Raw genomic sequence first — 12,998 nt, 5'->3', positions numbered from 1 at the left:
AACGAAGTTTTTTATATTTGCATTGAATTTATTTAGTTAATCTTGAATTTGTAATTCAATTGATTTTCTTAAATATTCTCTTGTAGAGCTTTGTATCACTTGTGCTTTTGTGCTTCAACGGTTTGTAGTGCATTCATACAATTTCGTTCCAGTATTCCAATGAATGTACAACAAGCATGTGCCGCGATTCTGTCCATTTCACCATAAATAACATTTAAATTCCAAAATAGGTGAAACCATTGCAAGTCATTTTTCGATTTTTGAAAAACTTGTGCTAACCTATAACAGTAGGTGACGGATTAGTGTCATTAGATTTGTTAAAAATTCAATTGTTATAAAATCATGGCCGACTACTAAAAAGAAAATCCGAAAAAAATAGTGTCATTTCAATAATATAGAAATAAGTCAGAAACTGTTAAAGATAGCTACAGGAACATGGATTGTCAAAATATGCCCATTTCGATTCTTTATCTCATTCTATTCATTCTCTACAACCGTTTTCAAGTAATCAATTATCAAGGTACCATCTGCATCCGCCATTTTTTTTCTTAGTCAAAATAAATAACTTGAAAACCATAAATGGCAGATATCGACATATGGGATCAAAAGAACTGAAATTTCACGTAGAATCCAAAAATGCAATAAAAAATAAGGGTTGCTATTTAAAATAAGTTACTATCTACTTCCGGTGTTTCCGGAAGTGCGGCGATTTTGAAAATATTCTATATTGATTCGACCTTCAGAGTAACTCCTAAGTAGAAATTTTTAAAAACTTACCTATTTTACTTTCCCAGAAACGTTTAACTAAAGCTCCCAAAAGAACACCCTGTATAGTCGTTTCCATGGAAGCAATATTGCATTCTTTCTGAACTACATTTTATTTCGTGCCCCGTGCCCCATTTTTAATAAGAATGACATGTCATTAGAATCCACGATATTTGTTTCACTTTATCTACCCTTGCCGTTAAAGTGATCACTTTATCTACTTTTACAGTTAAAGAGAGACTCATTCAAACGTACAATTTTATTCCAAACAAAGACGGTATTCTTGCAGGACCACGTATATTAATACTAAATATATAATTTTGACAGGGTATCTCTCCAAAAAAATGTTGAAGAATCCATTGGAAAACTACGAGAGTTGCTAATTTCATTCTCGAAGAAGAAGACCACCGAGTTACAAAAAATAATCAAACAGTTGGACTTGAACAGTTTAAATCGAACTTTGTACAGGTGCGACCAGGAGGAGAAAGATGAAGGGCACGGTTTTGGCGCTTACAATATTCCGAATTTCGGATCATTGGTGTACTGCGGTCTTCAAGGTTTTATGTCACTTTTGAGCACCATAAGACCATCGAACGATCTAGGGCATCCGATGTGTGGAAACTTGCGTGACGGCAACTGGATGATAGGTAGATATGGTTAAATAATGTTATCGGGTTGTAAGGAATCTTATTGTGTAGATTACGTTGTGCAAAGGTTGCAAGTCGACGATGCGACAAAAGAGTTAGGAGTTTGGATGGAGAATAGTTTTGTACACCTCAAAAATATTCCACGTTATTTGGTTCCTTCCTACTTTGACGTTTTAGTCACTGGAATTTATATGCTCTTATTAGATCAGTGTTACGCATCCATGTCAGGGTATGTAGGTGAAGAGTTAAACATTTTCAAAATAATTGCATTTCAGCTTTGTAAAGCATGGTTCGACGTTTGTGCGCGCATTATCGTTAGGTTCTGTACAGCTTGCTGCCGTCATCAATTCTGCACCTTTGCCTACACTTTCGCCCAACTTGTCACCACCACAACCTCCCGCAAAAAGTGTAAACGGGAAAATGACGCAGTCTTGCGTTACCTTATCGGCAGGTTTGCCACACTTTTCCACAGGTTATATGAGAAGTTGGGGTAGAGACACTTTTATTGCTTTACGTGGATTGTTTATCTTAACGGGTAGATATGAAGATGCAAGGTATCACATTCTGGGATATGCGGCTTGCTTACGCCATGGGCTTATTCCGAATTTGTTGGATGGTGGTAGAAATTCAAGGTAGGTATCATTAATGATAAGTTAAATGCAAATGCTTACAATAGAGTGAATTGTGGGTGACGTCAAGTTCAAACTGTGTTTAAACGTAAACATTCCCTCACCTCTGTGTCAGAATTACTCATAATAATCAAAAAGTCTGAACGTCTAGCTTTCCGTCCGTCCAGCCGTTCGCACGTTAACTCAAAAACACTTTGATAGATGTAGTAAACCAAATACAAATCCTGGTCACGGCGCCAAAATTCTGTAATAATAATAATAATATATTTACGGAATTCACCTATTACATTAAATACCACAAAAAAAACATGTTCTTAGCTAATTTAACATACATTGATTTTCAACCTAATAAACCTTCGCTAAAAGACAATACAAGTAGAAAACTAGAATCACACAAAAGAATATAAATAAAAAATATTTAGTAATCAATATTACGTTTGAGCTTAATTTTATAAGCCTGATAATCAGAATTAAACAGATTAAACCACGGCAATTTCCAAAAATAGTTTGCATCGGACAAAATTCTGGTTAAAGGATTATTCCTAGACACATTGCTCAAAAATTGTTTAATTCTGAAGCCTGGTATATTTCTAGTGACGCATGTAGTCCTAGGAACATAAAAATCCACCAAACTAAGAATTTCAGGACAATCAATAGCACCATTTAGAAATTTGTGTAAAAAACATACCAAGGTCAAATCTTGGGTCACGACCCCAACTCAAAACGAAAATCAAAACTCCCGCCAAAATTAACTGAAGCGCATGGCACATGATCGTCAAGTAACAAGCTTGTCTAGTGATAGAACCTACGTTGTGTTGCGAAATGAGTTGCTCAAGGATATGTGTGTGTCAGATTGGCCAACATAAATAAAACAGAAGAAATGGAAAGTGAAATTTAAGTAAAATCATTAAATAAAAAAAAACAAATTCAAATCAAGGTTGCCCTCTCTTAATTTCACGAGAATAGCTCTAGGGTATTGGTAACCTTCTAGATCCTAGGATATGTACTCACTTCTTTTAAAATTTGCATTTAACAATTTTACATTATAATAGCTTCGATTATTAACTCGTTGAATGAGCTCACCTTTTTTGCTTTGTCTATATAAACACCTGTTTGCATTATGTGGTAAATAAATAATGTGTTGATACATCCAAAAGCTAATTTGGGAAAATTTATGACAATAAATATTGGGAACGTTCTGTTCAGATAAAGGGCCATTTTCAAAAATCCATTAAAATCAAAATCGATACGTTACCTGAACTATATCTTCAAATTAATAAATACTGTAAAGTACATGTAATGCATCGTGTGCTTTATTTATGATGCAAATGTTGTTGGCTACAATTTAAACAATATAAACAATTCTATGTGAGTTTCTTAACTACAAAATTTTGAAGTTCAATTTAAATAAAACAACTTGTAAAATGACAAATTGTATGTACAAAAAAAGGACATAGCTCTACTCCCACATCGACTTCAATTAATTTAACACGAAAAGTACAGGGTGAGTCAACGATTGCGCGGAGTAACTTAATGCCTTGACATTTTAAAAATATTAGGAATTATACAGGGTGCGCCCACAAAGTAGGGCGCCCAAATGTTTTTTTTTAATAGAACCCCCTGTATTTGAATGTATTTTTGAATTCTACGTGTAATTGTACGTCTTTTTTATTATATGGTTAATATCCGAAAAGCTAGTGGTTTTAAAGATTATTCGATTTTTAAGAAAAATTGGGAATTTGCAAGCGTCAGTATGGTGTCAAAATTATTACTTAAATTTTGATTCCAAGTTTTATATCTTTTATCCTGGGTTAAGTAACAGTCAAATAAATACATCTACTATAAAACATTAAAAAAATATCTTACAGGGTGTTTTTTTTCTAGATCCAAAGTTACAAAACTTCATATTAAAAATCTCACTTTTTTTTAATGGAACATCCTGTTTATTTGCTGTCATCTTTTAGCTCCTCCAAAAACCTTCAACGTTTGATAATAATGTCCTATACTCTATGTCTCTATAAATGAGAAAGTTGACATTGCGCAGTCACATTAATCGTCAAGATTTTTCTTGGTTGAGGTGCCCGAGCTATAAGTTTTCGAATGCAAAAAGAACTAATTAAATATCTTGAAAACTGTAGGAGCAGTTAAGGCCTCGGACGGACGGAGAAAGTGGCCATAATAGCGCCTTCCAACATGAGTTCGAAAATGCGTATTTTAGGGGTAGTAAAATTATGTTTTATAAATTCGGAAATTCCAATCAGTTTCGAAAAAAACCAGGCACTTTTTATGCTCTACAAGATGCTGGAGTAGTATTTTTTTGTTACAAATACAACGATCTATGGCGCAATATGATTCTTTATTATGTCATTTAAACTTTTAAAGGAACCACAATGAATTGTTTTGACATTTTGTCAACGCCTACTACACCAAAATGTTAAAAATTGTTTATTTAAATCAGAAAAACAAGTTTGTTATTAAATTTTTAACATTTTGGTGTAGTAGGCGTTGATAAAATGTCAAAATAATTAATTTATGGTACTTTTAAATGACATACCTAATAAATAATAATATTGTGCTATACATATTCGTAATAAAAAAACGCTACTAAATAAAGTATGTACTTTTTTTCCAATCCTTACAGATATAAAAAAATGAAGTTGATGATGGTTTCTGAAAGACGAAACGTTGCAGTAAAAATCTGTGGGCATCATCTTGTAGAACTTAAAAAGTGTTATTTATTTTTTGATATCTTTTCAAACAGGACCAGAGAAAAAAAGACGAATATGGTTAATTTCTGTTTTTTGGAACTGATCGGAATTTTTAAAATAACATTTTACTAAACTCTAAAATACGCAGCGTCTTTCTAATTTAACTGACCGTGTATCTCTTATGGTTTCCGATTTCCTCATACTGTTCATTCTTACCTTGGAACACACTGTATATATAAAATTCGTAGTTTATTTAGACATTTAACCAATTCAACTCTGAACCGAACTGTTTTGTCACCCAGTTTGCTTTAAATGAACCTAATCTAAAAATTGAATTTCTCTTAAAAACTTCATTCTGTCGTATAGATTTAATTGTCGGGACGCAATATGGTGGTGGTTATACTGTATTAAGTGTTACGTCGACGAGGCCCCTAACGGCGTAAACATTCTTTCCGACAAAGTATCTAGAATATTTCCTTCAGATGATTCGCCCGCCTTAGAAGCGGGAGTTGAGGATCAGCCTCTGTACGAAGTGATGCAAGAATCGTTAAGGACTCACTTTCAGGGTTTGCGTTTTCGCGAACGCAACGCCGGCAGACAAATCGACGCGCATATGTCCGAAAACGGTTTTAACAATCAAATTGGTATTCATCCGGATACAGGTGAGTCATATATTTTGTAGCTAGCACCGTTAGTATAATAGGGGAACAATTTAGGTTTTGTATTTGGTGGTAACGAGTCTAATTGTGGTACATGGATGGATAAAATGGGCTCGTCGGATAAGGCCGGCAATCGTGGTAAACCTGCGACGCCTAGGGACGGTTCTGCCATTGAATTGATAGGACTTTCGAAGGCTGTGATCAGTTGGTTGGATAAGTTGTACGATGAGAAGGCCTACCCCTATCAAGGCGTGCAACGTACAAGTAAAAGTGGCACAATTATCTCATGGACGTTTAAAGCTTGGGCTGAAAAAATTCAAAACAGTTTCGAAAGACATTTTTGGGTTGATCTTAGCAAAACGAATGATGAACCGAGATCAGATCTGGTAAATAAACGCGGTATTTATAAAGATTGTCACGGCGCTAGTCAGGAATGGACTGATTTTCAATTACGATGTAATTTTCCCATTGCTATGGTTGCTGTAAGTTTGGTCACCGAAGTAACATACCTAGGCACACCTTACACTAAGATTTTTAGGCACCCGAATTATTTAATCCCAAACATGCCTGGGTCGCTTTGCAAAAAGCGGAAAAGTATCTGTTAGGTCCGCTAGGGATGAAAACGTTGGATCCAGAAGATTGGACGTATAGTGGTGACTATAACAACGCGGACGATTCGAATAATTTTAAAACGGCACAAGGATTTAATTATCATCAAGGGCCCGTAAGTAATTTGAGATTCTTTCATTAATACTATTTGAGCGACTGAACAAAAGCGCCAAAGTGTTATGTTTTTAATATTGGCCAAAATCCAATGATAGGTTTAAGGTTAGGAAAGTTAATTCTGAGACGCTCGGAGACTGTATTAGAACAGTAGCGACAACTTATTATAATTCCCGCCCCTCCGCCACATTGGGGCGAACTTAAACAAGCAGCATAGAAACAATGGCGGCGTTCACCAGACTGAAGCGGTTCAAGTGCACTCTTACTGTTCACCAAGTGCGCTTATTATAAAGCGTTGAACGAGTCGCTAGGTTTAGTTTGTTCTTTCCGTGGTAAAACTAATAATACAAGTAAGAAATTTCACATGCACATTTAAATATAAAAAATGTCTGCGCATCAGGTGTGCGCATGCGCGTTGACCGTTTTTTACATGTTGAATATAATCGATCGATTTGTCTGTATTAAAAGGTGCGCTCTGTTAAAATTTCAGTAAGATCAATGATAAACAAACTTTTTTCTGTGATAAAAACAATTTATCTACCCATATATGGGTGCGGAAAAGGAACTTTTGCAAAATTTATGTCTAAAACGTTGGAATTTGGATTTCTTGTCAGTCCCTGTACACGTGACCGTTGGAATTTCTTGATGGCCCAAAGATAGCCTATCGGAGATGAAGCAAAAGCGTGAAATGTGGAATGCTGGAATGGTTGAACGACAGTCGCTAAATCAGTTTGTTTTATAGGGGACCCACGGGAAGCTGCTTTGTTGTCTGTTATCTAATAGGACAGAGGCACTTGGTACACAACCTGGTAAAACTATCTTTGGCGGGGCGACATGAACGAGATCGTAAGTCTTAGTGGCGGTTATTCATTCCGGTGGTGTTCTAGTTCTGGTGCTGCAAATATTGTGGGTGGATCCTGGGTTTAGTAGGGCAAATAGCTCCTTATCGGCAAACTCGTGACTTTCTTGACTTGAATTAGTTGGACTGCGGGGTGTTGAGTCGGGCCATCAGTCCAATTCCCTACTTCTGCTCTCAATAAAAGTAATACTCAGGCCAGTATCTGCACTTCAGAATGTTGGGTCAAGACTTCAGGGCTGTTCTTTCGGACTGGATCGTTGGTTGTTGACTCTTCGTATCTACTTCGATCTTCTTGATCAGTTTTTGTAGCTGCATGAGATTTTTCGGTGCATGAGCTCGGAGATGACAGCGGATGTGTGCTTGCAAGAAACTGTCAGTAAATCGAGTAGTGTGAGGAATGCCATAGAGGAAATACAATAAGAGTTACAAACAAATAGGATAAATTGGGCATTGCTAATTTCGCTCAGGAGATGTCATCTGCTTTTAAAGGAGTGTAACTAACCGTAAAAATAGAAAATCGTGTGTTCATTAGCGTGCCGATATACGGTTCCTTCATTCTGAGATGGCGCTAGTTAGTCGAGGAGCGCCTAGTTACGAAATGCGTTCTCGTAAATCTAGTTTAGAAAAACGTACACTTTTGACTTTAGAGTTTCATTAAAATTTTTCTCTACATTTTAAGACATAAATACAATTATTTCAACCGAAATACAGTTCTACAAACGCCCAACGTACTTATTTGGTTTCAGCAATGGAGCAATTTACGAGATTTACTGTAATGGTCAACACTCAACTGCAAGTGTACAATCTAATCTACTATGAAATATGACACTTTCTATACAATGTGTAAAAAATATTTCGCTTAATTCGAAGAAATATGACAAAACAAAATGCGTAAAAATTAGGAAAGAGAGGTTTTAATTTTGATATCTCGAAATTGAAATTATAAAGGCTCTCCGGTGTGAGTTGTTTTTTCAATTCTTCAACACGGAAGACAACTTGCATCTTATTGTTACCAGACCACTATGCTCTAATATCTATTCTGTAACCAGCAATGCAATGAAAGGTAGATCGGCAAAGATTGTACTTTTTGCGTTTTTTAGTGCTGGTTTTGCGTGTTCTCCGTCGGTCAGGAACCACTTTTGCCGTGTTGAACTACTTTTACGGGAATGGTCCTATACTTTTACATGCGACAACCAATAGAGTCTATTAGTGGTTACGTCATAATAACCCGCGAAATTCGAATTGCAGGACTTGTCTGTTTTATTGTCGGAAATATTGACCCCTATCGCCCTATCCATTAAGGATCACTTTTAAATAGGTCCTCTTTAAGGGCTTCTACTGACCTTATGTGCATTAAATAAGCATATCGACCCTCTTATATCGAAACACTGATTACTTAACTTTAAAACAGAGCAATAATCGTTAAATAAAATCCATTAATTGCGTTATAATTAAAAATTAAAGATATGTCTATCATATTTACACTTTACGGTTGGCAATATGGAATGATCATGCACTTTTTTCTGACACTGAAAAAATTAGAAATTACTACAAACGAATTTTTGAATTTTTAAGAAATCTTTTTTGAATCGATATTGAATTTTTTCAGTGTTGGGTATATTTTAAAAAAACAGATTTTAATATGCTATTTTTAGATTGAAATATAAGGGTTTGCCATTTAAATAAAATGAAGTGAGATCCAATAACTTTTTTACCCGATACTGTATAATTATTTATTTTCAAAACGGCAGATTATTTCAGTAATTTTCAAGAAACATTTTTTTTTCTGTTTTTACTAAGAATATATACCTACGGCCATTCTGAAATTGAAAATTGTTTGATTTATCTCCGTATCTCTGAAGCAAAAATGTGCAAATTTTGATTTTGCCATTGCAAGTTTGACCCAAAAAGAGCCCATAACGCCTATAAAGTGTCGAAAATTGGACACCCTGTACATGAAACACTATGTAAAATTCCAAAAGGAAAATAAGAATGTATTTTCATTTAAAAAAAAGTTGTTGGTTGTAACTTATTTTTGGCCATGTGCTCTTTTTAAACTTTAAAACTTAATACGGTAAAATCAAAATTTTCGCTCGGGTAAGAAACAGGCAAAACACAAAATTGTTAATTTCAAAATGATTATCGCCCCGTAATATAAAGCCATACAGCATACTTAACTATGTTGTCAACTAACAGTGTTGTTAAGACATATGATTGGATGTTTTTACAAACAATAATTACATCATTCTTAAGCCGGCCCGTGTGTCGCAGTTGAGTTGAAGCTGGACTGCAGTACTAAGGGTCCCTGGTTCGAATCCGAGTACAGGCATGGGTATGTGTAAATGTGTAGTGGGTTAGGGTGGTAGAACAGCCTTAGCTGAACCCCGCCCACTCAATAATAAAGACAACAAGTTAAAAAAGTAATTGTAAACGATTTACAAAAAGCGCATTTCCACTTGCATTCATTTCTCATTTGTCAGATGCAACTTCTATTAAAATCGTAAAAATCCGGCCACAAATATGAAAGATAGCGTTGCGTATGTGCAATCCATTTTGACGTCCTACTTGAATTTCAGTTTATAAGAAGAATTTCATTTCAATGCTAAGAAAGTTGGCAGTGCGCATGCGCAAACCAAAATTTTGAAACTGGCGTTTTATTTTCCTTTATTCCAAGTGCCTATGTATCAAATTTCATTTAAATACTTCCATACATAAAAAAGTTTGCAATTTGGTTTATAAATGGTCGAGATGCGAAAAGGGCACTGTAAGTTTTGAATCGATTCGACTCAACTTTTGGCATTGCGTATTATATGGCTAAAGCTGTGCCCATATTGAATTTGAATTTGAGGTTAGACGACAGTTTTAGGACCGTCTAGGCCGTTGTTTAGCATCAAACAGTGATTTAACTTTTTTGTAATTATCTCTTTTTAACGTATTTTTTTGCAAATTTATTTGTAAAACGATGGCTTTTAATCTCACTTTGGCCGGTTGGCTAGCTGGCTGGCAGCAAATGAGACCCCGTAGAAGATCGCTTGTAGAAAGATGAGGAGTGTACTTGTACCTACCGGTCCGCATAATTAACAATTCTTTAGGGACGGGGCCACATGATGTGGGGTCGGTGACATCCGGGCGTCATCCCCGAGCGTGGTTTACTAACGTGGTGATTTTTCAGTTTTTCCAGCAGAAGAAGATAGGAAAAAACTAAAAAAAATCACCATGTTAGTAAACCACGCTCGGGGATTGCGCCCGGATATCGTCGACCCCACATCATGCAGCCCCGTCCCTAAAGAATGGTTAATTATGCGGCCCGGTAGGTATAAGTACACTCCTCATCTTTCTACAACTGCAGAAGAAGACTAAAAAATCACCACGCGGTTACCTTTTGAAAAAGTTTCTTTGCGACTTTCATGTTGCAATATAACAGTCAAAAGAAATTGGTCTACCCAATTTAGTGATCTGTCCTACATAACAGGGGGCGCTGAATGAACATTTTCTCACGCTTACATCGCCATCTACTTATGAGGTGTTTGAAGGTGGCCACAAATTAATAAGCGTCTGGAACTCTTATTGTATTTACTCTATGGGAATACCTACCGGGTTTCAGGCTTTTGCTCGTGTATAAAGAATTCTTGGCTTAGGTTCGGTCGAATGAACGCCTTCCACCATCTTGCAATTTCCCCTCATAATTGGGCGTCGGTGATTTGCAGGTGTTTTTCGTGAATTTGTTCGTTAGACTTCTGCCTTCTGAAGGAGGGTCTTCAAATAGGCCACCACTGAAGGTGCGCAGGCTGGTTGAAGCTTTTGCAGTGGGTCTATTATCATCTGGATAGGTTAGGTAGCTGATGGTGGTGGCGTCGGTAAGCGTCTGTACGTGGATGCCTGACTCAAAGGAATGAGGTGTTCTCAGCTGGTGTTGAATTAGAGGGTTGCCATAACGATTACTTGGTAAACAATTTTCTGTCTTAGGTTTACAGTCCCACAATTACAAAGTCACCATCTATTCTCAAAGACGAGCCGCCATTGCAGCTCCCCCTCCCGCGAAAAACGTTTACAAAATTTCCATTTATTTGCAGGAATGGGTCTGGCCCATTGGATTTTTCCTGCGAGCGAAACTGCATTTTGCCGAGGAGAATGGGGAATTAGTTCGAACAGTGGCAACCACTAAGGTGATACTCGCGAAACATTTCACCGAGTTACAAACATCAGTATGGCGCGGCCTACCTGAGCTGACAAACAGTAATGGCACATACTGCGGTGACAGTTGTCGTACACAAGCCTGGAGCATGTCGTGCGTATTAGAGGTAAGGGACAAATTGATTGTTCGTAACTAAAACACCCGCTATTGACAGGTCTTACACGATTTGCAAAGAATAGAATCAAAACAGACTTCATCCAGGAACTGACCGAACGACGTTAGTAAAATTATAAGTAGGCGTAATATAAATTTAGACGAAATATCTCCTGTGGAGGAGCAAGATACGAGCGTTACTGAAAACTTCGAACCCGGTAACGCCGACGTACACGAGGCCAAAGTGATATTACTCGAACCTTTACTTTTAAATAATTTGCGAAAATATAGCATAGATAAAAAGATATACTTGGAAGAAGTGCAATACAAAAAAAGCGTGCGCATTATTATCGTCTACACGTTCGCTTTTTGCGGCTTGGCTATCACAACTTTTTTTGTTATATATCTTTTATAACCCTGTTGATAGTTAGATTCGCCATTTTATTAGAACATAGTAGAAAATATATCACCGTTAACATACAATTTTTGTTGTATCTTTATGAAAATGTTTGTTGTTTATTACTTTTTTTTTAAATATCTACGTGTGGATTGTTGAATATAATAGTAAGGTTGTTCAATAAAGCTTTTGTGCAAAATTGTGTCGGTAGTATAATTAATCCCCCAAATACTATCTAAAGATGGCAAGTATTTGAATAATGCACCATTATACTGACCTTTATTGGTTGTTCTGGTACAATAAAACATTTGTTTTGTACATTTAAAGTGCTCTTATTGATGAGCTTCCAGTAATCCGGCAGTATCCTGTCCGTTATCTGCCAGATTACTGAGTCTACTGTACTTTGAAATTATCAGAAAACGTATGACTCATTCCGCTATCAATACTAGTAGTCTAAGACTACCCTTCGGCCAACCATCTGTTTACCGAGTGAAATACATTTTTCAGCAATCTTAATAATATAACATGTAATGGAACCAAATTTGCCCGCTAAAATTCCATTTAAATATTTCCGAAACCGACCCTGGCAGGACGAAAAAAAGTCAAGATTGCGCTGTTTCGTTTCCGTGTAACACGTGTTTTTTTCTTCTCTGCTCTACATTGAAATGGGCCATAATTTACAATAAAAGTGTCAAATGTTACGCTATGCGAGGGAACTTAATGATCCCTATCGACCCGACGTCTCAAAGCATGGTCGATATTAACAATTTTCTTCTAGGATTGTGCTTTTGTTGAAGCCTGAAGTAATTTTTACGTTGCGAATAGTGAGTGTAGCTTCGACAATTACAAAGGTGATGTACTGGTTTTTTATCTCTACGTCTATTGCATCCATCTAATAATGATATGTACGTGTTCGATTATTTGGCAATTTAATTCTATTCTCGTACAGCATGATTATTGCCATTTATAACGCATTCTAGGTACAAAATTGCACTTTTAATAATTATACTGGTCATACTTTGAATTAAATGCATAGTACATAAATATGTTGTTTTCCAATTTACAGTACTCCTTTGTTCCAAGCGCTGGCAACATGAATTACTGACCGATTTACGTGTTTTTATTTATATTTAGATACAGTATGTTCCCTTAGGGGCGATATTCAATACAAGTATGCAGAACTACATTTTAATTTATAATTGAATTTATTGCAGCACATTTCGCTTTTGTTTGCATGAATATGTTACTGTTTATTTACAGGGTGCTTCATCTGGGGGCGAGTGACGTACGTTAGGTGGTTGATTGTTACATATTGCACTTGGA

General features: G+C 36.2%; 1 protein-coding gene across 1 annotated transcript in view; it reads left to right on the top strand.

The window, feature by feature from the left end:
* The window catches only part of LOC116175729 (glycogen debranching enzyme), a 33,613-nt gene extending 22,010 nt beyond the window's left edge, over nucleotides 1–11,603 (top strand). The window contains exons 16-23 of the mRNA XM_031493996.1: nucleotides 1,093–1,412; nucleotides 1,464–1,641; nucleotides 1,688–2,044; nucleotides 5,116–5,411; nucleotides 5,466–5,890; nucleotides 5,947–6,132; nucleotides 11,064–11,291; nucleotides 11,340–11,603. Coding sequence (XP_031349856.1) covers nucleotides 1,093–1,412; nucleotides 1,464–1,641; nucleotides 1,688–2,044; nucleotides 5,116–5,411; nucleotides 5,466–5,890; nucleotides 5,947–6,132; nucleotides 11,064–11,291; nucleotides 11,340–11,393 — 2,044 coding nt within the window. The 3' untranslated portion in view covers nucleotides 11,394–11,603. The remainder of the gene's footprint in view (nucleotides 1–1,092; nucleotides 1,413–1,463; nucleotides 1,642–1,687; nucleotides 2,045–5,115; nucleotides 5,412–5,465; nucleotides 5,891–5,946; nucleotides 6,133–11,063; nucleotides 11,292–11,339) is intronic.
* Nucleotides 11,604–12,998: the final 1,395 nt, after the last annotated feature.

Source organism: Photinus pyralis, unplaced genomic scaffold, assembly GCF_008802855.1.
Source record: "Photinus pyralis isolate 1611_PpyrPB1 unplaced genomic scaffold, Ppyr1.3 Ppyr1.4_LG7, whole genome shotgun sequence".
NCBI classification, from domain to species: Eukaryota; Metazoa; Arthropoda; class Insecta; order Coleoptera; family Lampyridae; genus Photinus; species Photinus pyralis.
Note: the sequence above shows the minus strand (reverse complement) of the source record. Positions and strands in the feature narration are given on the sequence as shown.